Source organism: Myotis myotis, unplaced genomic scaffold, assembly GCF_014108235.1.
Source record: "Myotis myotis isolate mMyoMyo1 unplaced genomic scaffold, mMyoMyo1.p scaffold_m19_p_1, whole genome shotgun sequence".
In the NCBI taxonomy this organism is placed as follows: domain Eukaryota; kingdom Metazoa; phylum Chordata; class Mammalia; order Chiroptera; family Vespertilionidae; genus Myotis; species Myotis myotis.
In genome coordinates this window covers 194,459,302-194,485,679 of record NW_023416313.1, presented here as the reverse complement: position 1 = coordinate 194,485,679, position 26,378 = coordinate 194,459,302, and the positions used below count along the sequence as shown (strand labels likewise).

The 26,378-nt window shown below is 36.7% G+C and overlaps 1 protein-coding gene and 1 pseudogene across 1 annotated transcript in view; one reads left to right on the top strand and one right to left on the bottom strand.

Moving 5' to 3' along the window:
* The window catches only part of KCNH5 (potassium voltage-gated channel subfamily H member 5), a 255,663-nt gene that overhangs the window by 181,481 nt on the left and 47,804 nt on the right, over window positions 1–26,378 (top strand). Inside the window, exons 9-10 of the mRNA XM_036309340.1 lie at window positions 6,913–7,165; window positions 20,029–20,225. Of these exons, the coding sequence (XP_036165233.1) occupies window positions 6,913–7,165; window positions 20,029–20,225 (450 nt within the window). The remainder of the gene's footprint in view (window positions 1–6,912; window positions 7,166–20,028; window positions 20,226–26,378) is intronic.
* On the bottom strand, window positions 24,244–24,379 carry LOC118661376 (annotated as a pseudogene).

Genomic DNA, 26,378 nt, shown 5'->3' with positions numbered 1-26,378 from the left:
TGTGGCTCCTCTGTCACCCTAGCTTCCTCATCACAGCTCCCTTGGGGGCCTAAGCCTTTAGTCGGCATCCCCCGAAGGCTCCCTGGCTACCAGAAGGATGTTTGACTGCAAGCTTAGGCCTGATCCCCCAGGGAGTGGGCCTAAGTCTACAGGTGGACATCCCCAAAGGGGTCCTGGACTGCAAATGGGTGCAGGCTGGGCTGAGGGACATCCTCCCGCCCCGAGTGCACAAATTTTTGTGCACCGGGCCTCTAGAGTGTATATATATATATATATATATATATATATATATATATATATTTAACTTTTGTCAATATAGCCAAGTAATTGAAGTACCAATTCACTTCCACCCACAATGTATGTGAGGAACTCATTCTTTTAAAGGAGCTGGGAAACCTCATTTGTCTTAGGTAACTGTAAAAAAATCATGGTCAGGTTATTTCCAATATTATTTCCACTCTGGATAATTAATCAAATATATTTTAAAATATATTTCTAATTTTAGAAAATATTTCTAATATTTTTGATAAATAAGAAATGTATTATTTAGTCAAATATATGCATATTAAAAAGCACAAAAATAAGATTGAGAATGGAGAACAATAGAAAATCTAAATGTCATCAGAGCCCTCACTTTGGAAAGTTAGTGACCCCAAACATCTGCAGCTTTATTTAACAAGTTAAAAAATGGTAACAATTTTTTTCCATTAGTCACAATACTGCAAAACCAGGACCATGAACAACTTGATAGAACTGGTTCTCTATAATTTTAAACAAAAAAACTTAAGCCTCACTTTTGTACACGAGGTCCATTCACAGGAAATTTATCTCTAAAGTGAAACACATGAATTTTAATCTATAATCTCTCACTGGTCTAAATATGTCCTTTCAGTTTAAATAAAGGATGTTAATGTACTTCGGTTTTATTTCATTTCATTGTTTCTGAGTTAATTCCTTGGAGGTTTTGATAACCCCAGAAGTTGGAAGACATATATTCAAACAGCTGGCTCTCCCTTGGTGCACATGGCTATGGGGTTAAGGCTTTTTAAAATTTTATTTATTTATTTTTAAATAAGGTGAGCTTTCTTTTCTTCCCATTAAATGAATGAGAATTGAATGCCTGTAGAGAACTTTACTTCATTTATTGGTATTCTTTGAGTACTTCATTCCCAGCAAGGGTTGTAAAAATGTTTGATATTTAAATGTCATTTGCCTGCCTCTTCCCATGGATTTTTACTAACTTAATACCAACCCATTGGATTGGTGAAGAGACATTAATCAGCAGTACATAACTTAATTGCACCAAAAGAATCAATAATTTTGAAGAATGTCAGTGGTAGCTGCATTGCCTAGCAAAATGTTGTTAATGCATATATTCCTTTGTCCCAAGAAAGAAAACAGGGGAATCTTTTTCACTTATTAGCAATTGTTACTAAAAATAGCTGACACTTTATTATTCCTGATTATAGATAATCAATACAATAATTTACTTTAGAGCAGTAATGGACCTCAAGAGGGAGCCTTGTTTAGTTGACTACTTTCAGGCACTTAAAGTAAAATTATCCCTATCAGCCCCATTTTCACATTAGGAATTGGTTATAGGTTGATTAAAACTGACCAATCTGTGGTCATTGAACTAGGGCACAGTGGCAGGAGACTACCTCTGGTAAGACTAAAACTCTCCAGCTCTCTATGTCATTACACTATATAAATCTACTTCTCTTTCACATAAAATTGCCTTTTCTCTTCAAATGCAAAATGGAGATTTTTGTGAAGATTATTAAAAATACTAGGATACTCTCATACACTACTGGTATGAGTGTAATTTGATATACCTGTTCTGAAAGGCGATTTGTCAAGAGATTTTAAATGATTTTATAGTATTTTACCCATTAATTTTACTTCTAAAAAATCTATCCTTAAACAATTAGTTATCAGTATAGGGTATTTATTACAACTTGATTTATGAAAGGGAAAACTAAAAATCTTAATATCCAATTATAATGCAGTGGTTAAATGAATTGTGTTCAATTATATAATGGACTATTACGCAGTGATTCTAATTATATTTTTAAGTCACTAGGTCGTGTCATGGGAAATGATTTAATGTGATATCGGGTGGCTATGGCAGGAAATCAACCTTTAGAGATTTAAATTTTATGAAAATGGTATATAAATATGTATAAATAATGCAGAAAATTTATTTTCTTCTTTATTTTTTTTATTTCCTATATGGAGTATAATGGTTGTTAAAATATATTTAAAGAATGAATAAGAGAGGAGAAAGCCTTCTTCTTTTGACTTTCTCCAGACAAACAATTTCTAGAGGATCTTGATTCAACTCCTTGGCCTCTAATTAAAGTAATTATACTCAGTCTTCTAAGCTTTCTCTAAATTACTGATACCATAATGGATGAAAGTGATGGGGGAAGGGAATTAAGGAGAGTGAGATTTACCAAATGTTTACTCTATACTAGTATCTAGCTAAGGTCCTTTTCATAAATATACTAAAACTCATATTTCTAATAAGATGACTTCCTTTTGGCAAATATTAATAGCATAAATAAATGATTTATCAATGAATAGTTATGTCTTTACTGACACTCTAAAACATAATACATTTATTGGAGCTAAAATTAAAATGTTTAGGAATGAAAACAAATTTGCAAAGAAATCTAGGCAGTTTTGTGGTGGTGGTGACATTCGTGATTTCTTAATAAGTAAACTTAGTTTGATTAATTAGACACTAAATGATTTTCAGAAATCACCATTTATATTTTTGTACTATTTAAAGAACCAGAAAACATCAGAAAGTGCCAGATGTTCTATTTTATTCCTGGTTGTGCTTCATTGAGGAGCATGGCTTAAGAGTGGGCAGGCAAGAGTTTTGGGTTTTGCTGGTAATTTATGGAGAGGCCTCGAGCAGATCTCATAACCTTTATGCTATACATTTGCTTCATTTGTAGAATGGGGCATTAGGCTAGGAAGAGTGATTTTTTAAAGCCTTTCCCAAGTGGAAGCTCCAGCAAGGCAGGCACTCTGAAGTTTTTGCTCTTGGATCTGGGTGGCCTGCATAGTAGCCAGCATGTAACTAACACAGGACTAGCACTTGATAGCTATGAGTTAGGTGAATGACTGGATGTGCCCCTGTGGACCCCTGCCTGGGAGTCTACCGTCCCATCAGAGCTTCATTCAGCATAATTCTGCTTGTGTCAGCTTTATCTATTAGGCATAAGGAATATTTCGTTATAAAAACCAAAGAATGACTTTACTGCTGAAAGTAAAAATTTGAAATCCTTAGGCTGAAATCCTTTCAACTCTGATAATTCAATGCTACTATTGTGTGCTATTATTTAAAAAAAAAAATGCAGATCACAACACTCTTATTCTCGTTTTCCCTTTCTATGCGTTACCAATTCTATGATAGAGCTGTTTATAAATTGAACTTATGGCAAAGAGAGGGATGGTCTGTGCTTTGTGGATGAATCAGAGGTGACTAGGCAGAGAAGGGGATGATGGGATATGACAGGCTGAAGGAACAGCGTGTAGGAAGGCAGTCATGAGAGGGTATGGCAGGTTCAGAGAGCGAGAAACACTGTGTGGCTGGATGCAGGGTTGGAGCAGGGTACTAAGAGATGTGGCTGACGGAGGCTCCCATCGTAAAGAGCCTTGCGTGCTTGGTTAGGACTTTGGCTTTACCTGAGGAAGTAGGCCATTGGATATTTTAAGAGAGCAAGGTAAAATGGTCATTTTGTGTTGTACTAAGTGTTCTCTAGTTGCGGTGTTGACCGTTAGATCTTTGGAGCCAGAAGGATGTCTGTTAAGATACCTCTTGATCTTAGGTTTAATGGGACTGGTATCATAAATAACTTCAAAAGAGTTTTCTTTTCCCGACCATGTCATTCCTCCCACCCCCCACCCCAGGAATTTATTTGCAGAATTCTAAAAATGATTCCTTATATGCATGCAGCCATAGCTCTTCCAAAGAGAAAACATATTGTCTAAGAATCAACTTTAATTTATAAGTATCTTGATATGAAGAGGGGATAAATAATCAACACTAGAGACAAATAAAAGTCACTTTAACTTAAATATTTTCTACTGAAATGTAATTTCATTTGTTTATAACTATGAGATACCCATTAGGTAACTTATAAGAGATTGGATATGACATTCAAGGCCAAGTGCATTGGATTGGGATTAATGGGCCAGGTCTTAGTGACACCTTGAATGATAATTTTATCGTTTAAAACTAAATTTTTACTACCTAAGACATTTATTAGTGCCTTCATTTATAGAAAAAAATAATACTATACTCATATTTGGATGGCAGACACACCATGTAAGGCACATATGCTATCTAGGTATGGAGACAGAGGTGTGGCTCTGGTCTATTTAACATGAAGTTTTAAGTTGTTGGTTTATGACATCTGGACTTTAGTATATACCACCAATGAAAATGATAAATCAGTGTCATAAATGAAGTAAAACATAAAGGAAAGATCCACTTAAATTAATAAAAATTCTCTTTGATATGCCACTAAATAGAGAATGTTGCTAACATTGGAAAATGTAATTTGCAGCATGAATCCTGAAAGAATTAAAATAACATAAAATGACTATTACCAAAATGAATCTAAGACAATGAAAATTCTGCAAAGTAAATGGAATAGAAGAACTATTCATTTTTCCATTAAGCTATTCAGTGTAATGTTAATGTGTGTGTACTTTAAAATTATTTTTACTTTTTTGCTTTCCTAGCATTCATTTTATTTTCAACTTGAGAAAAATATTAACATTAGCTAGTCCTTGAAATAACTTTAGATTCATGCTGAAATATTTTCTTAATTGTGCCTAAATCTCATCAAACAGTCAAGATACATAGTTTAGAGAGGGGTAGAAAAGGAAAAATAGCAAATTGCTTTTGTAGGGAGCTAAAGTGACAATAAACTTTGTAGGAATACTCATTTTCAATAAGGTTAATAAAAACTATCATTTCTTTAGCCCTTACCATGTGTAAGGCTAAACTGGGCTAAGCTTAAGCCCTTTCATTTAATTTTAGTAATGAGCCTATGAAATAAACACTAAGAGCCCATTTCACAGATGAAGTTTAGAGCGATTAAATACCTTAGGTTACAGAGGTGGTAAGTGATAGATTTGCACCCAGACCCATCCTCTGGAGCCCAATCTTCTATGCTACCTCTAAGTCATAAGTAATGACTTCTAAGCAGCACATGTCCCATGTCACCTGACCACGCCCTGTCATTTTTTCTCATTGTGTTATAATTGTCTCTTTACATACCTAACTCCTCCTGCTACATGGTTATCTATTCCAAAGCAAATACAGTGTCATATTTATTCTTCTAGTTCCAGGGACTTAATGCAGTGGTATACCGCATGGTAGCTATTGAATGAATAATGCTGTCAGAAGTCACTAAACATTAATATATTAAATGAAATATTACATTGTTATGAAAAGCAACTGATTTGGAAATGAAATGCCAATTGCTTCTGAAGCTCTGCTAGGCATTCCTTTCCCTAAAGATGAGATTTCTTCAGAAAGCTAGGTTGGCTGAATTGCTGTCACCTATAGGAATTCAAAGGAGTATGAACCCCCCCCCCCCAACACACACACAGATATACTATATATGTAAAATGATATATGCAGTTTTAAAAATGGTTAAGGGAAGGGATACTGACAGCATAATTTAATTAAGGTCTTGACATTTATGATGGACTTTTCTACACAGGGAAATAACCAACTGTTCATTGATATTGAGCTCCAAATAGAAGGAACAATCAGGGGATTATTTTAACCTTTAGGTAATTTTTAAAGGTTAAAATGCAATTAGTGTAGGAAAGAAAACTATTTTATATGAAAACATTACTCAGTGTAACTTAATGGGCGAGGGGGGATCAGCTTAGACTTCAGCTTGATGGATTGTGAAAGCCTAGCAAAGAAAATAATTTCTGATTATAAAAAATAGTTTACCAAGGGAATTGGGAGAATGTTCTAAGCGAGCTTGCACATGTATCTTTAAATTGGGTAGTACTGACTTCTGCATCCACATCTTGCTGGATGATGCCCTGGTTAAATATGAGGATAATGTCTATTTTAGCCTGGGTCTTTAATTGCCTTGTCTGAAAGCTGTCGGCAATCAAAGCTCCCTAACCCTGGCTCTTCTAAGGGATGCCTAGAGCTTGAATTCTGCTGCTGTCCTCAGCAGTCTTTAGGAGTCAAAGGCCAGAATGCAAGGGCTGCCAGCAAGATGATGTGCCCACTTTGCCGGCATTGACATTTGCAATTGCCCAAGCCCTACAGAAGGCTGGTGGATACACTTTTAACTTCCTGGGTATAAATTCATCTGCAAAATAAAACATTTGAGTGGAAAAATACACAGAAAAAGTGGAGTTATAGCAGCCAGTGACAGCAAATGAAGTCACAAGGGTGCTTTTGTTGATTTTGTTTTCTTATAACTGGTTTCTATAAATCCACCTCTGATGTAGAATATAGTACATTATCCTGAATTTTAATTTAGTTATAAAACATTCTAAAATAGAGACTAGACTAAAATGAATGTTAACGCCCTATTTTAGTTGGCCCTTGGGTGAAGTTATATTATGGTTTTTGGGTTTTTTTTCCGAGACTCTTCCTGACGACCTCCAGACTATGTTTCACTACGTGGTACTGTATTGAAAGAGTCTGTTGCTCATCAGCCCACCTCACCGGATTATTATTTGATCCTTGAGAGCAGGGCTGTGTCTTTGAACTCTTCCTTCCCCGTATCAAGTACAGTGTGTCACAGACTTTGTCATAGTCCATAAATATCTGTGGGACGACATTTTTTTTTTTTTTTCTGAAATAGCCCCTTTCTCATTTCTTCTCACTTATTCCTCTTTCACGTTCTTCAGGTTCTCTCCATCTGCCCGAAGGACATGAGAGCTGATATCTGTGTTCACCTAAACCGCAAGGTGTTCAATGAACACCCTGCCTTTCGGTTGGCCAGCGATGGGTGCCTGCGCGCCTTGGCGGTGGAATTCCAGACGATTCACTGCGCGCCCGGGGACCTCATCTACCACGCCGGGGAAAGCGTGGATGCCCTCTGCTTTGTGGTCTCAGGCTCCCTGGAAGTCATCCAGGATGATGAGGTGGTGGCTATTTTAGGTACTGTGAACTTTCTTAATGTAGTAGCAAATGCGTAACAGGTTCAGAGATTTTGCTTCTCAGGTTTCTTAAGAGAAATTTCCTTTGCTTGCTGACTTTGGAAACTGGGTCACTGATCAGACAATAAATCTTAGTGAAAACTAGTAATGCTGCTTCAGCAAGGAACGTTATATTGGTCTCAGCCTAATGGGCTGCATGAGGGTTGGACTACACTTTCTTTGGCAACAATAGGATAGTACCTTTTAGACTAGAGCCTGACCGTGGCTGTACCTCCATGTTGGTAAGTGTGGAAATGGCTTGTGGAGTGATTGTCAGGTTAGTAATCTAGAATGGTGGTCTCAGAGGGGCAATAGAACCTGTCTAATTCAACACTTCCCTTTAGAGATGAGCAAAGTGAGGCCCAAAAATATTTGGTGACTTGCCCAGCTAGTACATGAGCGAGGGCTCGAGTACAGATCATCTTACTCTAAATCTTTTTACCTCATCACAGCGGACCTAAGTAGTGAGCTGAAAGTGATGAGGAAATAAATGAATTTGACCCACTATATTGGAGTAAACACAATGCAAGTAGATTTAGGCTTTTAAAACTGGTTTTGTCCATTCACAAACCAGGAAAATTATTTGGCTAATAATAAATTCATTCAAAAATTCAGAGACCTAGTAATTAGTTGCACTAACAAAAAAGGCAGTGGCAATACATGTACATGACAAAACATTTTTTTAAATTACATGTTTGGGGACAGTGTAATATATGTATTGGTTGAACAAATGCTAAGTGATATTTTAGATTATTTTTTTTTTTGTTCCAATATCAGCAGCAAGTTCATGAAGCCCACATAGCTATAAAAGGAAGCAATAACAAAGTCAGAGGAGAATCATTTCTGGCTTTTTCCTCAAGTAAAATAAGTTAGAATTGCAGGATGTCAACTCCATTTTGATCACATTTTTCCTGGCTTGTGTCTCATGAAAAATGAGCTCAATTTTAAACTATTGGATTTTTTTAGCTTCTGAGGTCAACCTACCAACGCTTGAAAGCCACTTATTCTCGTTAATACGAGATTGACTGATGTATTTTAGCAACTGCAAAAGCAAAATCCAGCACAGAAATGAGGAACTGATCTCAAAAAGCCCAATTACCTGGCAGAGACAGAACTGAGCACTGAGAAACAGCGACCCCTCCCAGGAAAACAGGTCCTCGTAACTTTGTAAGAGTTAGAGGCAATGATGCAGAGTTGCAAACGACTGAACACTGTTGTTTGTAAACATTTTTCTTAACTGTTTAGTCAGCACTGTACGTATTTAATGCTACTGAGTGCTTGTTCTGCTCTGTTTCCTGGAGTATAAAGGAGTTGTATGTAATCTTTCATAGCAAGTGCACATTTTGTCAGAACAATTCTTTGTGGTAAAATGAAGCATATCCATACTATAGCCATTCTTGTTTTCTTAAAGAAGAGGCTAAGACACAAGCCCCAAACAGCTGTATTTTCTTTTCCTGCATGTTCCTGTCAATGGCAGGTGGGAGAACAGACATCCAGTGTATTATCCTGAGGACTGTTGTGATAAATGGCTCAGCTGTGTGCTCATGCCATTTGCGTTGCCTATATTCTTCACTGGTAACTTTTTTTTTTTTTTCTAAAAGGAGGGATGGAGAAAGCCCTGAGTTCAGTGCTGGGTCTGTTAAGCTGCAATCATTTGCTCAGTGAGACAGACAGAATGCATTTTCTTTTTGTTTTAAAATAAAATGGTAGCTGGTTTTGCCTAGTGACACAGTAAAAATGAACACAGGGCTTCTGGGTATTGGGCCAATCTCATCATATAGCTGTCACATTTTATTTCCTTGAGTGTGTGCTTTTAGTTTATCCTCCTCAAAAGTCTTGGGAGTCAGAGACTTTTCATCTCTGGGCTTAATGAACAAAACTCTATGTACACCTCTTTGGCAACCTTTCATTTGCTTTTTCATTGGGCCTCTAATAAGGATTAGTTCAGCCAAAAAGCAGTCAGAAGGTTTTTGTTTAAAAAAATGTTTTGATCCGGAAGTGATCTTCCCAAGGCAGAAGGAAGCAGGAGAGGTAGGGAGGCGAGGTGCTGACAGAGGCTGCAGAGGGGCCGGCGGGGTTGCATAGGTCCATGAGACCCAGGATGACCCTGTCCTCTCTATCAGTCTGTGATTTGGATAATCTGTGGAGAGACAGATGTGGAGACAGGCTTCTGGAGCTCCTCTCAGTGTTGAGCCTTCCTCCAGTCTAGGTTTAGAGGAGAGGCGATCTAAGGGGATTGTATGCTAGGATTGTGGACCCCTGGTGACTTTCTGCAGGAGAGGGGGTGTGATGCTGCAAGACAGAGATGACTGCACTATGTGCCTCAAAGAGTGAGTCTGCCGTGACTCAGACCCACCCTGTGTTCACAGAGTCTGCAGGCTCCACCTTCCAGGCAGCTATAGCTGGGTATACACTGCTGCCTGTACTTCGCTGGAAGGGCCTGCAACCTGCTAGAAGGGCCTTCCCTAACTCAGCCAGCTTCTAGACTTGCAGATCATCACATTGGCTCCATTTCATGATATCTCAGGGTGGTTTCCATTGAGAATGCATGTTTTGTTTGTATTGATTTCAGAGAGAGGAAGGGAGAGGGAGAGAGATAAAAACAATGATCAGAGAGAATCATTGATCAGCTCCCTCCTGGACACCCCTTACTGGGGATTGAGCCTGCAACCTGGGCACGTGCCCTGTGCAGCAATCGAACCATGACCTCCTGGTTCATGGGTCCACACTCAACCACTGAGCAACAGTGCATGCTTTCAGACTTTTCTAAATTAAAAAATACTTCATCTTACTTAAAAATGAGGGGAGGGGGTTCTTTAATGGTCATGGTTGCTTAATGTTTTAAGAAAGAAAGAGGAAAATTGTTACTCCTGACATTTTGATGACCATTCCTTTCCAGCTCCTCCTGTTTTTTCTTCTCTTTCTCCTTCCTACTTCTCCCCATCCCCCTCCTCTGTCCTTTGCCTCCTTCTCCTTCTTGTAATTTTTTGGCTGCTTATTTTTGGAATAATTGCAAACTTAATGAAAAGTTCCAGAAATTATCAGGGTGCAAAGTTTGAGAAATATCTTTAGGTTTTCTACCTTATTAAGTAAGTTGGTTAGGTCTTCTATACATTTACTTCTTTCCTATCCTTGAATGGGGAGTGGCATGCTAGAGTGTCCTATTGTTAATGTGCCTTATCTATGTCTCTTTGCACCTCCTGTAGTTTGTGCTTTGTAGTGATTGTTGCTGTGCTTTTTGGTACACAGATATTCATAACTTTTTCATGAAAAATTGTGGCTTGGAACATTGAAATATGTCCTTTTTCATCTTGTCTAAAGATTTTTTTTTTTTTTTTTTTTTTTTTTTTTGCCTTGTAAGGATTAAACAGAAGCACATTTGAGTACACTTGGAAAAATGAGAACTTGTCTAAGTTGGTCTGATAGTAGAAATGTGCAGGCCCTGCTCTCCCTCAATACTGATATTTTGCTGGTTGAAAGGAAGAGAAGGAAGGTCATTTTAAAATTAATTAAAACTTCTGGATCCAAAAAACAGGTGCAGTTTTATTCTTTTGGATCCTTGCCCCTAAACAGTCTTTTGGTAGGTGCATAATTCTTTAGTGTGTCAAAAGTCCTACGGTGTTTAATGAATGAGTTCTGAAGCATAACTAATTAATGGAAAGTTTAAAAATGTAGTCAACAAATACCTTCTTTTTTTTTTAACGCTTCAAAATGTTTTTCTAAATAGGGCATATGAAGATAATTGCAGTTCATGTCTTTTTTCAACTGGAAGCTCTTTCAGTTCTTACACCTCCACTTTTTCTTGACCTTCCCACTTTGTAAGAAACACAAAGAATTCTAAATTCAGTTCATGATGCATAATATTTTATATTCTTTCATATCTTCTTGCTTGTTAGTTCTAACCCTATAATTACCTAATGTGAACAGATTTACGGGTATGGCTAAAATAGCCGGGTTCCTTCTAAATGACTGAATGAGGTGTATTGTACCTTCTAGAGACTATAAAAATGGCATTTCCCCATTAACAATAGACCCAGCTTCTAAGATATTTGTTTTGCTGCATTCATAGTTTGTCCTTTCTGTGTTTACTGATTATTAGAATCATATGATTGGAATCATGAATCTAAGACAGTCTGTATCTAAGTATTTCAATTGTAACTTCAAATTCCCAAGAAAACTATGCTTGTTTATGTACCATTTGGATGGAAGGACTAGATATTGTTATGCGGTTGGGGGGAGGGAATAGGAGAAGAAGGAAAAGATAGAATGAATGAACTTAAGAGTGTAAAAAGGTAATTTCTAGTACCTGAGTTAAGATTTCATTTTAATTAGAATCAGTCCATATCTTATAAATATTTGTGCATAACCAAGGAAAACTTATAAATTATGGTTCTCAGAATTAAACGTCTGCGTCTTATTTTGATTCCAAAAAGAACATCTGAGATGTGAATGAATAATATTTTGCTATTTTGAGAACCTGTGAAAATGTGACTTTTATTCTGTGCCTAAGATTTCTTTTTGTATACTTGCTGTTAGAAGTCAAGTGCTTCACACTTTAAAACCTTAAATGGGCTTTTCCCAAGCCCTAGAAAATTCTTTTGGCATCCACATTTCTATGTTCTGAGATGCTGAACTATGAACCGGATAGGGTTACTCTACATATTATGATGATGACCTTAGTTAATTCAGACATTTTTATAAAGGGCAAACTAGTATTCAGTTTTAAATATGTATGCTTGTCTTTAAACTTTCCAAGTTGTGCTTATAACATCATTTATCCATGGCTCAAATTGCACACTCTAGAGATCCTCAGCCTACAGATTTCTGGATATAATATGAGTCTTTACAATCTGGTAGTTTAGATTCAACTTCAAACTTAACCTTACCATCCTTAAAAACGAAGTCTGTGTATTTCATCTCCTAGGTATCTCTTTATCCTATCTTTCTATCCCTCCCCATGACCACTGCTCTTAAAATTTTGATCCCGGGCTGTGGCTGCATCTGAAAGGCCTGTCTGCTTGCAATCTGTCATCAGCTCCAACCTCCAGTTTTATGTTCTGCTGCCACTATAAGAATCTTTCTAAAATATAATTTATCATGTCAGTTTCCTCAGTTGGATAGGCTTTTTAGCAACTTGACTATAAAATGTAACTGGTAGCATGCTTAAGTAACATTGAAAGTTCAAAAATACATTTTGATTTTTAATATTTCCTATCAAAACTTTTAAAGTATAAATGCACTTCAGGCCCCTTTGAAAGTCTGTCTGATTTGGATACCAATAATTATTGAGTACTCATTATTTTACATGCATTATTACATCAAATCCTTTAATTAATTCTGTGAAGAATACGCTTACTAAAGTTATCTTATGGATGAAGAAACCAAAGCTCTGCAGTATCAGATGATTCACCCCAGGTTACAGCTAAAACATAAGTGGTAAGCACAGGATTTGAACCCAGATATGTCTAACTCTATGCCCATTCTCTTAACCATCACATTACAAATGTGATGCCTTCTTTAACAGGACTTTTTAAGTACAATTTTGAATTTATACAACTATTTTGCTTAAACTTGACAGAAAATAGAGGGCCTAGATTTTTACCAATTTGTTTCCTTTTATGTAAAAAAGGGTCTGTAACAACAGTATTAAGTACCATTCCAGTGTATATTATGAAAATTCTTTACCAAACATTACTTGAGTATAAGACCATTAATCAGCTACTAAGTACCTAAAAATATGGTCCTCTCCCTGGTGACTAGTTTACTACCAGGCGAGTGTGTAGGACTGGGGAGACCTGACTTAGAGTGTGAATCTCATGAGCCCTCAGAACATAAGATGAGGATGCTAAGTTCCGTGAGTGGGCTTTTCATCTGGGTCCTGGAAGAGTTCATATGTCATCTAGTTTGTAGGGATGAAAGTGGAAATGAAGCTCTCAGGAATGCTCCAGGATTGCAAGAATGCCACAGATCTTTGCAGCTCTTCCTATGAGAAGGTGGAGCCTCCTTTTCTACCCCTTGAGTCTGTCCTGGTCTTGTGACTTGTCTCAGTTCTTACGCTGAGTCCTCCACTCTTCCCTTAAGTGCTGATGTTCTGTGGTTAGGGTGGGGCAGCTTGGCCTGCTTTTCTCAGTGCTCTTTTGTTTACCTAAGGCCCTGACATCTACTTGCAGAAAGCTTCACCTGCATTTTCCCAGCCATACTTGTTCTAGTCGTCTCTCATCCACCATTATTTTTAATAGTTGTGCTATATGTAATCATTGTCAGAGCATGTAAACATGCACACTATACTTTTAACCTTTACTTAGTCTTAGTTCTACAAGTAAGTATTAGTTATTGCTACCACTAGTCTTTGTGTCAATGTCCCTTTAGGTATTTTGATTATCTGAAACATTTTCACTAATAAATTCCTTAGGAAATATCTATGGGAACAATAATGAGTTCTTTTATGTTGGTGATAATAATTTGTGTCCTGTATACTTGAAAGTCAGTTTTGCTGGATATGAAATTCTTGAGTCACATTTCTTTCCTAGAGTATCTTAAATAGATCACTCCTACTTCACTCAAATCAATAGGCATATTTTAGATCTTTGCTTTACTACCATCATCTCTGTTGTATCTTCTTCTCTTTACCCTTGTTGTCACTGCCTTCACTCCTGATGAGGTGGTTGTGGAGATAAGGTGAAATTATATGCATATAATCTGTGAAATACCATATTATGTTTCACAGTGAGGTAGGTAGCCTTCCAACAGTGCTCCCTTTTCCACTCTTCACCCTGTCATTATTTCTGTTCTCCAAGTACTAGATAGGTCATGACTCTCTTTACTCAAAAACTTTTAGTGGTTTCTTTTTAAAACAGGATTAAGCAGAATCTGTTGCATGGCATTCAAAGTTCTCACTATTGAGTCCCACCTTTCCCCTCTAGACTTGGCTCTATCTCTATGTCCTGTAGGTTTCTAGGATAGTGGACTAACATTGTTCATCATGCCCTGAGCAGATCGGGCTTGTACTATTTGTCGGTCACAAATACTGCCCTTCCCCTTGAGGATCAACTAATGATTAAACTCAAACATGACCTTATTTGTGAGTTCTTTCCCGAATCTCCTCAAGTCCAAAACAGTTTATGTTTGTGTGCTTTGCCTATCCTGGTCCTATAAGACTCTCCCTCCCGCCTGTTTTGTAAAACTTTCTGGCATGTTTCTTTTACTTAGAAAATTAAAGACTCTTAAGAGCAGGGTTTTTATTTCTTGCATGTCTCTATCCCCACACAGCACACAGCACGTGTTCCAGTTTAAGGTTAGCATTAGGACACTGGACGCATGAATTAAATGGGGTGAATAGGGCAGCCATCATTTCTCCCATATGTGAAAGTAATAAGACTTTTTATATGAATATTATTATAGGCATCAACCCCAAATCCTTTCTAGGAAAAGAAAATAGAAGAGTTTCAAGATGTAACTGTTTTTCAATTTAGTCTTTTTCTTGGATTTTTAAATAATATGCTATAACTTTCTTGATTTGGGCACATTAGTGTTAAGAACAAATTAAGTTCTAATTTGTTCTTAACACTAATAGTGCCAAATTTAGGATTACCAGCCTGTGTATCACCATATTATTTAACTTCTTAAAGGTGGTTATCATCATCCCATACGAGTAAGGATACTCTCTATTTTTTTACAACTATTTAATAAGAGGTATTTGGCTCATTCTTTGTGTGTTTAAATAAAAATCTATAAGCTTAACCAGTAAGTTTTTTTTTTTTTTTAGTAAATAAGAATTATTTTACCTATCTAAAAGTGTCTATAGGTTTGCATTCAATATAATTTTTCAACAGAATGGCTTTGGACTTTACTCATTGAGGATTGGCAGGCATCAATTCTAAATGTTTTAAAAGATTCTATTCTAATAAACCTATATAGTTTTAAAATTTTAATGCTCATCAGCTTATTTCTGTTATTTTCCTTGAAAATATTACTTTATGACACTTGCTGTTTGTACATACTCAAAGTTGTTAAAATTGTATAATTTAAAAACTCATACTGTTGTTTATTTATAAATGAATATATTTTATGCATATGTGTTGATAATACACTTTATGAGCCTCCTGCTATAATCAATTAAAGTGAAGGGATGCCTAATAAATGAAATGGATTAAGTTCATCCTAGAGAAGAATCATCAAATAGTGCTATCACCATATCCCACACACACTCACTAAGTAACCTTCAAATGATATATGTTTTAGGGATTTGTTGGCTATATTAGAAAGCTGTATCCACTGATGAATAACTGAGATAATTTGTATTCATTTATTTTATCCATGTCATTAACTCACCAAATAATGTGTTCCATATTTTAAAATATACTCTGGCTGTAAAACCAACACTTCAGGAGACCATAATCTCCAAGCATACCATAATCTGTATTACTCCTCTAATCAAGTTGTAACGCTGTCTCTATTTTGTCTTTAAATTTTTCAGTTTCCTACTCTATGAATGTTTCACATTTGCTTCTATTTTGCAGTTCTGTGTTTTCTGTGGTTTAGAAGTTAAATACTTCATCAGACTTAATGCAAAGAACTGAGAAACTATAAATAGACCAAACAACAACTTTCCTGTTGAGTGTGAGCTTTTCTACTAATTTTAAGGCTTTGAGGGAAGGTTCGTTTTCTCAAGCTCTAGAATGTTTATAGCTACTACTTACATTAAGTGGGAGCTGACCTAAAAACTAGCATCAGATATTCTGCATTCATCAAGATGAACAGGAGTTCCCAGCCCTGGAAGTGTGCAAAATCTTTGTAATGGAGAGATGGGTACTTCTCTATTGGATATTCCGTGCATAATTTCATATCTCCACAACCTGTGGCTTCTTACAGATCACTCAGTGTAAATGTGCATACTATTTCTTGAATAACTGTGAATTGAGTGACTATTAGGTGATAGAGATAAATGGATAAGCACATTTTGAAATGGCTGATTAATTTCCAAGTGATATATTGTGTATGATAATGGAAATTCTATGTTATAAAACAATTAGTATTTCTTACTATGTAATGCCTGTTTTAGGGGGAGTACAGGGGATAAGTTTTACTTTGATTGAGTCAGCTAACTTTTCTGTTACTTTTCAACCTTATAATGGGATTTGGAATTGAGGTCCTAGATTTTAAAGTTCGTGTGTGTGTGTGTGTGTGTGTGTGTGTGTGTGTGTGGACAATGAGACATTGACAAAATATTATCTTGAAAATATAATTTGATGATTTTGAGTTGACTCACTATGGAATTATAGATGTAGAGAAACTTTAAGTGTTATTCTTTGTCTATCCGGTTCCCTTTGGAGTCAAAGGAACAGATGATGATTCAGGTTCAGTAACCTGATGTAAGCCACACTTAATGGCAGAGCCTCAATTCTACCTCTAATCTTGCATTTTCCAGTTTTTTTTCTCCCCGTCTCTCCTTTTCTAATGTGTATTTTTTCTTTAATAAATATTTGTTGAGCTCTTGAACTGTCCTCGGCATTGAGGTTAATGGCAGTGGTCAAAATATAGAGAAAATTCCCTGCCCTCATGTGTTTATAGTCTAGTTAATTCTGTTCACTCCACATCATAGGCTTTTATTTCTCCAAGATACTAAAAGCATAGATTATTCAAATTTAAAACTTTTGGTAGAAATATGGTAAGGATTTTCATTTCATCAGTGAGGTAAAATAAAATATGTAACAGACTTTTGAATGCTTTCATAATTAAAAATAGAAAGGGGGAATTTATGTATTGAGTATATTTTACCTATTGATGATGTACTTATCATCAATGAATATTTATTTATTATTTCATAGGTTTATGTACATATTTTATTAATTTAGTTTTATTTAAAAGTATAAGGAAAAACATCTGTGAAAACAGTTTGCTATTTTTAAATTAAGTGTATTTATTAAGGGACATTGTGGAAAACATAAAGTAGAAAGAAAACAATAACATCATTTGAAGCTGAATGCTATAATTATTTAAATACATTCTCTTTTTGTCTTTTATCCCTTTTGATTTTTAAAAAAAATATATTTTATTGATTTTTTACAGAGAGGAAGGGAGAGAGATAGAGAGTCAGAAACATCGATGAGAGAGAAACATCAATCAGCCGCCTCCTGCACATCCCCCACTGGGGATGTGCCCGCAACCCAGGTACATGCCCTTGACTGGAATCGAACCTGGGACCTTTCAGTCCGCAGGCCGACACTCTATCCACTGAGCCAAACCGGTTTTGGCAATCCCTTTTGATTTTTAACACAATGTGTCAATTGACAAATTAATAGCAATATAATATACTATATAGAACAACATAGAATAATAAAATGCAATATACTTTGGTTTTTATCAAGATTATTTTTCTTTAAGAAAATAAGAGGTAGATAATTCATTTAGTCTTGGAGTTTCACTTTCATTTTTATGTACTTTATGATAGCTTGACCATAATCATATTTTTCTTTTTTAAAAATTTATCATTAGAAGATAAGCATTTTTTTGCATTTATTTCAAAAACTAGTTTTAATTCTGTATGAATTGATGATAGGTAGATAGACAAGTTTCTATTGTAATTGGACATTTATTTATTTACTTATGCCAATCTGGGATTGTGCTTAATAACACTACAATGAATATTACATGTATTGGTTCTCATTCTTTTGATTGATTCCCAGAGGTGAAATTAGCAATAAGTCAAAGGCATTGATTATTTTTATAGTTACTATACATAAAAATCAAATAGTTGAAAACCAATGAGCACTTATAAATGGGTGAGAGGTTGTATTATGAGTGATCATTTGAGAACTGGTCACAGAAATGAAACATAAAGAAATATAATCCTTTTCTATCTGTTCAAAGACTTCCAGTTCCCCATATAGAAAGAGTAACAATGATGATAGAGGAAAAGAAATAAGAGGTAGATCAAAGCAGCCGTTTTAAAGACCTGTTATTTTCATAGTACCATGGACTCCGATAATATAACACTTGTTGATCTCTTCTATTAAACAACAATACATATAAATTATAAGACTAAGTAAAATCTACCCATTATCCCATAATGCAGAGAGAACCTATCATTTTAATGCATTTGCTTTGTGCATATGCATGTTTCTGGCATATGGGATAAATGTATAAAATGTGGTCATACTATGTGTATGACTTACTATCCTGCTTTTATTATTTTACATAATGTGAACACTTCTCTGTTGCTTTTTTTTCCAATTTATTTAGTGGCTGCATAATATTCCATAATTTATTTATTCATTTATATTTGTCCTATTTCTACCGTTTTTGGGTATAGTAAATATTAATTCAGTGAACAGTTTTTAAGTAAATTGGTAGTTCTAATAATGTAATTAGAATAAATACATATAATTAGAATTATTAATTGAAAGAGAATGCCATTTCTGAAATTTATCTGTGTAAGTGGAGGTAAATTTTTATACCTAAAGTCTCCTTTAGGTTATCACAATGCTCTGTAGCCTTTCACACATTATTTGGGTCTCAGATCTATGATTATTCTTTTTTGGACAAATTTATGGCTATCAGATGGTAGTTGAGTTGTCAGTTTCACTAACTAAAAGAAATTTTTGAGGGTTCAGAAACAAGTGAAATTACTCAATATTTATCCATTATGTTTATTTTGTGCTGACCATATGATTACATGGTGATTTTAATCACCTCCTCAATAATAACTGAGAATGCTTTAGTGCCTTGTAATTCTCTAAGGATGTCCAAACTGCGTGTGTGGGCAAGTAATCTATAATCTCTCTCTCTCTCTCTCTCTCTCTCTCTCTCTCTCTCACACACACACACACACACACACACACGCACAAACTTCTATGGTTACATGTTATTTTTTCTTGCTGGTTGTCTGGCTGGTCTGACTTTGATCTTCAGGATGAGAACAGATATTTGCAGAGAGTAAGTCTTTGGCAGACTACCTGTAAGAAGATTTTCCCACCTGCCTATGCCAGGGGCTTTTACCGACTGCCTCAACATGAAGGGCAACTAAGTACTCTTGATTTGGGATGGTGAATTGTTGACTTGAGGTCACCAATTGGAATGAACGCTGAAGTGTATAGTAGACTTGTATGTGATTGCTAGAATTTTAAAAAAGACATCCACATTTGACTACAGTAGGGTATTCTTCATGGAACTGTTCATGGCATAACACATCTGGGTCTCCACGTTTACCCAACTCAGTTCCTTAGGCTCTGTAATTGTGTATGTGAGCTCTTGGGCTGCACCCTGAAGACTTGTATAAGTTTGACTTGGTGGAGAGAGAAGAGCATCCTTGGAGACTAAGTTGTGGTAAGTTTTAGTCTGCCTGGAGCACAAAGCTTAGTTGCTGAATAATCTATGTTTAATATATGTTGAATCAGTTCCAGATTTATAAAGGTTGTAACAGTAGATCTTGTATATTGTATTTTACTGTCATCTGTACCAGAAGGGACAGAGGGGATGAAACTAAAAAAAAAATATCCCTTGCTCCTTTTGGTCAGAATGGGATAAGTCAAGGTGGCAGAAGATAATGAAACTTTGTTAAAATGAGGTTTTTGGTTTTTCCATCTGATCTCACTTATTCATATCACTCCAGATTTCCATCAAGAACTGAATTCAGGGTGAATGCTTCATATATTCTGTAAAAGTGGTGTAAATTGTTATATGTGTACAGATGGGGTCCCACACTCAGGCTTGAAATTACCCTAGGAGATCAATACCATATATGAAACGGAATAAAAATAGTAGTTAGCATAGTTACTATCCTAACTAGTGTAGATGCTTTAATGCATATCTTATACTATTTTTCAGGGAAAGGTGATGTATTTGGAGACATCTTCTGGAAGGAAACCACCCTCGCTCACGCGTGTGCCAATGTCCGGGCACTGACATACTGTGACCTTCACATCATCAAGCGAGAAGCCTTGCTCAAAGTCCTGGATTTTTACACGGCGTTTGCAAACTCATTCTCAAGGAATCTCACTCTTACTTGCAATCTAAGGAAACGGGTATGTTATCTGGATCCACTTTCCCTTTTATTATCCAGAGGGATACTATGTCATGCTTTATTAGTGGAGGGTTGGAAAGTTATTTGATTTTCAGGAGTACATTCTCAGCAATGTGAAGTGACATCATTTTCTTTCCCCTTATTTATCTTTTGTTTACTTTTTAAGGGGGAAATAGCACCTGAATATATGGATAAAGATTTGAACCATTACAATTTAAGATGCAAAATGAAAAACAGACTTGAGGAAAAGCAAACAAGCTATACTATAATATAATTAGTTAGTTCTCGGAGTTTATAACTGCTAAAATTACTATTAGTGAATCTTTCTCTATTATGTGGATTTTTTAAAGCTGGTAAGTTTAATCAAACTGGTTGTCTTTTATATACTCCTGTTTCATTTTAAAAAATTTTTATTGATGAGTGAGAGAGAGAGAGAGAGACCGAGCATTCATTGGTTGCTTCTTATATGTGCCCTGACTGGAGATTGAACCTGCAAACTTGGCGTTATTAGGACAACACTCTAACTAAGGTACCTGGCCAGGGCCCGATTCACTCTAAAACTTCCTTCTGCATTAATTCTTTTTTTAAAAATATATTTTATTGAGTTTTTACAGAGAGGAAGGGAGGAGGATAGAGAGTTAGAAACATTAATGAGAGAGAAACATCGATCAGCTGCCTCCTGCACACCCTCTACTGGGGATGTGCCCGCAACCAAGGTACATGCCCTTGACCGGAATTGAACCCAGGACCCTTGAGTCCACAGGCTGATGATCTATCCACTGAGCCAAACCGGTCAGGGCGTTCTGCATTAATTCTTATTTCCCATTAATTCTTTCCAAGCACACTATCTCTAAAAATAATTATCCACACTGACATGTCCTACAAATAGGTATAAGGATTTTTTTTACTTTGCACTGCTGATGCAAATATAATCTTCATTGCCATTTTATTTTTTTATTGATGGTGTGACACATATTTAATTTGCATAAAGAAATCTCCTAGGTCTGATTTGTAGGTCCTTGGACATTAGATAAGGCTCTTTTATTGCTAAGGATGAAATACGCATTTGGATAACTGCACGGAAGGAATTTCATATAAAATGATTGCCTGTCAACTGTGGTGAAATATTTTGAAATAACAAGCCTTCCCTTCTACCCCATTACACAGAACCTTCCCTGTTGTTAACATGGAGGAAAAAAGTCAATTCAAGAGACAAATTAACTTCTCTACTGTAGGAACAGAGAAATGACAATAAGCAAATCAATGTAATTCCCTACTCCGGGTTCTAAAGGAGAATAAGGCTGCAGAAGCCATATTCATACTAGCTGTGTCACGATATTTTGTTCTGTCCTTAAATAGCATTTTTGGTCTCTATTTTTGTTAGCAAATAGTTATTGAGCATCCACAGCCTGCAAGACAAAATGTAAAGAGCTGTCAGCAGCACAAAGACTAAACACAGAGTCTTTATGTCAAGGAGCCTGCAGTCAGTTGTGATTATTATGTGAAACAAATTTGGGAAACATCTATTTGTGCAAGCAACTAAAAGTTAAGGTAGTGATGAATGTGGAAGAGAGGTACCATATATAAACTAAGGGTTGCTTATGTGTTAGGGAGCTCGGAGTCCCTTTAACTAGTAAGCAAAATTATGTCTCCTTTGGTGTATGCTCTACCTTCTCCAATGAAAGATTCCTTCTCTACAAGGCAGTCTGTTAGATATTTGAAGCTCTTACATTTTAAGTCTTTTACAATCTAAGTTTTGCTCGTTTTGGAATCTTTTCACTTACTGCAAGATTATCACAACTCCTATCTATGTTGTTACCGTCCTTGTTACGGTGATCTTATTTGCCACGGTCCTCCTCAAAGCATGTTGTTTACATAGAATCTCATCTGATGTTTATCATATTCCTGTGGGGAAAATAGGGCCATTATTTTCTCTTCAAAACACACAAGGAAGGAAACTCTGCCCCAGAGGGATTAATATCTAATCACTAATTGATATATTTACAATGCATAGACAGATAATTAAGAACTCAACAAGAGAAAATAAAATTTGGTTCTTCAAAATGAATTCATCACAAAGCTCTATTGTCCCTTTTTCTCCTTCATACATCTGAGTACGTGCTTATCACACACTCACACATGTGCACACACACACACATGTGTGTACACATACACACAGGTTGTAACAGTTGAGTACACATACCAGCTTGGTTGCCTCTGATAGAAAGAGAAGCTAGAGACAAAACCAAGTAGTTTTTGTAAGGAGATCCGAGAAAATATACTTCAGTGATTCATGAGAATAGTTACCATTTTGAGAGCCTATTTTATAGCCAGGTACTTCAACATATTTTACATATAATTACTAACCTTATTAAATGTCAACTACCCACCGACAACAAAACCCTGTATAATCTATTTTATCGATGAGGAAGTAGACACACTCTCAGCAATTTACAGTTTCTCGTTCATTCAATCATTCCCAAATGAGCTACTAATGAAATTTTTTTATTCTTATTGCTATTATTGTAAGGTTTTTTGCAATTAACATTTGTTGTGAATTGTATAATAAAACTCTGTCTTTAGTGTGCTACTGACATCTCATAGCTGTCTTAACCATACTTAAAGGTGTGCTTCGAGTAAATTGGGGGATCCTATTGTGAGAGCCCTGATTTACAGCCATCATTGGGTACAGTTCTGGCCACATGAGCAGATCCAGTGGCTGAGTGAGAGGCTTGTATGGTGTGCAGTTCTTGGTGGCTGCCACAGGGAGGCACGCCACAGTGCTTTAGCTGCTTGCCTTTATCCCCATTAAGGAAAAATAATATTTTTGTTTTGCAAATATAGCTCTCACTAAACATCCTTAAGCCCCTTTATATAAAACTGGTAATTTCATCCAACAACCAGAGCAGTGGTTGGCAAATTTTTCTGTCAAAGACCAGAAAGTCGATGTTTTAGGATCTGAGGGCCATATGGTTTCTGTCTCACTCCTCACTGCTGCCACTGCAGAGTGACAGCAGCTGCCTTAGCTTGGGAAGCCATCACAAAGTACCATAGACTGGGGGCCTTAAACAGCAGGAATTTATTTCTTACAGCTTGACCTATGTAAGTCACCTTTCTCTGGAATGCCAAAACTGTGTTTATTAACTTAAGGACCAACCCTTATGTATGGGTCTGAGAAAGCAAGCGGCACACCCAGTAGGTGATATCTAAATTTTAAAGGATTCTAATCGGACTTTTAAAGCAGTTTTTGCACTTTTGCTCATTCCGCCTAGTGCTTATACAGTGCTGTTTACGATGTGGGTAAAGGAGTTAACACAGCAGGTGTGACTGCTGTGCTTTGAAAGACATGCTTGTGCAGTGGGCCCTTGGCTGGCATCTGGGAACTTGAATTTCAAGAAGGTTCCCAAAACTGATAAGAGTGGCTCACTGTGCCCAACTATTTATTCAAACAGTGTGGTTTATGCTTAGCATTTATTTCCAGGAATCTGGCTTTGGTGTGTGCCAGGCATGTGACCAGCTTCCAGTAACAATGCTGGAGACCATGTTCCTAGTGAGCCTCCCTGGTGGCGACTTTCCCACATGTTGTCAGGACTTGTTGCTGAAGGAATAGAAAGAGGACCTTTGGAGGCTTGTGCTTAGTGGCCCCTGGACTTCACCCACCCACTGTTTCCCTTTGCTAAGTTTGCTTTGTATCCTTATGCTGTAGAAAGTCAAAGCCGTGACTATATGCTAAATTCTGTGAGTCCTCTTACTCTTAGCAAATCATACAACCTGGGTGTGGTCTTAAGGACCACCAATTCATCATTTATAAAGGTTGATGAGAAATCTGTATTCTCATCAAGTCTGCAGATATTTTGGTAATTTCACCATAATCCTTTCCCCATAAAAGATGCTGACACCTGCTGAAAGTATGCTTTGTGAGTATAGAAGAAAGAAGCACTAAAAAGTTGGTGGGTATATTTGTTCACAAGGCTGTCAGCAATATTCCATTTCTTTGAAACCTAAAATAAATGCTACATTAGCACTTCTAAGAGTCCGGGGCCGCAAGTGCGTTCGAAGTGTCGATGATCAATGTGTCCTGCAATTCACATTAATTCTCGCAGCTAGCTGCGTTCTTCATCGACGCACGAGCCGAGTGATCCACCGCTAAGTACATTAGCACTTCTAACAACATTCAATGTGGCTGGGAATTTTTATTATTTCTAAGTATTTTCTTCACTTTCAAAATAGCCAGAACATATTTTCCTCCAGAATGACTGTTTAATAGGATGAGTGAAGAGTTTTATTTGTTGTTTTCTATACCTCTTCTGGTGAGACACTTTGATAAAGTGTGGCACAGAGCGTATTGGCGGGCTCAGTATATGTTCAGTATACAACCATCACGCTCCTACTGTGTGACTATGGGGTTATGGAGGTAAACGGCCAAGTGCCTGCTCTTCAGGAGCCTGCAATCTAGTGAGTTAGGTGAAAACATCATACTAGAGTCAGATATGAGAGAGGTCTGCCCTCAGGGCACCAAGGGGGCATAGAGGAGATGAGTCTAATTCATCCCAGGAGATAGGCAGGGATTCCAGGAGGTGATGCAATGCTGGAGTTAGAATTTTATTTCAAACAGAGAAATATTCTAGAGCAAGGAAGGATCTTGCAGATTGTCTAGGTCCAATATATTTTCTTTAAAGATGAGAGAACTGAGACCCAGAGAATTGCATGATTTGCTCAAGTTCACTTAGGTAATTAGCAGCAGAGGTGGGGCTGGAATCCAAGTCCTTTTAATCCCATGCTGGCTGTATTCCTGCTGTTCAGCCCAGATTAGAAGCCTTATGTAGAAGATTGTGAGTAAAATGCAATACTGAATTGTGTTCGTTTTTAATAGGGAAGAAGGAAAGTATATGGTATGAGTTTGTATGAGATTCATAGTTTGATCTTAGAGTTTTGCACACTGATTCAGAAAAAAACTAATAGTGGAGCCAAAAAAGAAATCTGTACGTAGTGTTCAGAGTGCTTTCAAGAATCCCAGGCTCAGCATGAGCCATTGAATATGGTATGGCCACAGCAGGTATGTCACTTTCATTATGAAAGGTCTTGTTTTAGTAAAAGCATGTAGCTTACATATAGTATTGTTCAAGTGATATTACTGAATATGGAAAATCTGGCTTTGCTGATACTACTGTGTTCTGATGTACTCTTTGCTAATAGTTTTAAAACTATTCTGACTGCTGCACCACCTTCTATAAGCATTTATAAAAAGAAATTTTCTCACATTAAACAAAACCCCAATTTTTTATCTTTGTTTTTTGTTATTTTTTGAGGTTAGCACTTTCACATTAGAAATTATGAAAAAAATATTGGCAAATTTACTGCCAAATGTAGCAATTATGACTACTAAAATTTTGTTAAGTTTTTTAAAGGGGAAGAAATATAGGAAGGAAGAAAGAAAGAAAAGAAAAACAAGTATTTTCATGTAGAGTTGGGAAAATCTGAGACCTGGTTGATAACAGGAAAAGGAATGAGCTGGTGGTGAGAACAATTTTTTGTTAGAAATGAGAATTATGATTACTATATGGCCACTTCCAAAAACTCAAATAAATATATTGATAACTGAAATTTGAAAAATAATAATAAAGATTGAACATGTCAGTATAGGCTAAAATCCTATATAATAAAAGCCTGATATGTTAAGTGTCTGGTTGACCGGCCAGCTGTTCAACCAATAAAAGCATAATATGCTAATAATATGCTAAGGCTGCTCTACCGCTTGGTATGATGTGCACTGACCATCAGGGGGCAGACACTCCAACCAGTAGTTTAGCTTGCTGCTGGGGTCCAGCCAATCGGGACTGAGCAAGATGGGCTGGACATGCCCTGGAGCCCTCCCATGGTCCCTTTTCGACTGGCCAACCTCCCACATCCCTCCCCGGCCCCGATAGTGCACTGGTGGGGGTCCCTCAGCCTGGCCTATGCCCTCTCGCAATCAGGGACCCCTTGGGAGATGTAGGAGAGCCAGTTTTGGCCTGACCCCACAGGCCAGGCTGAAGGGACCCCACTGGTGGACAAATTTGTGCACCGGGCCTCTAGTTGTATAATAAAGCAGGTTTCCCTTTTGAAGACCATATCCATTGTGTTAGTGAGTATAAACCTCTCTTGTGGTCATGGC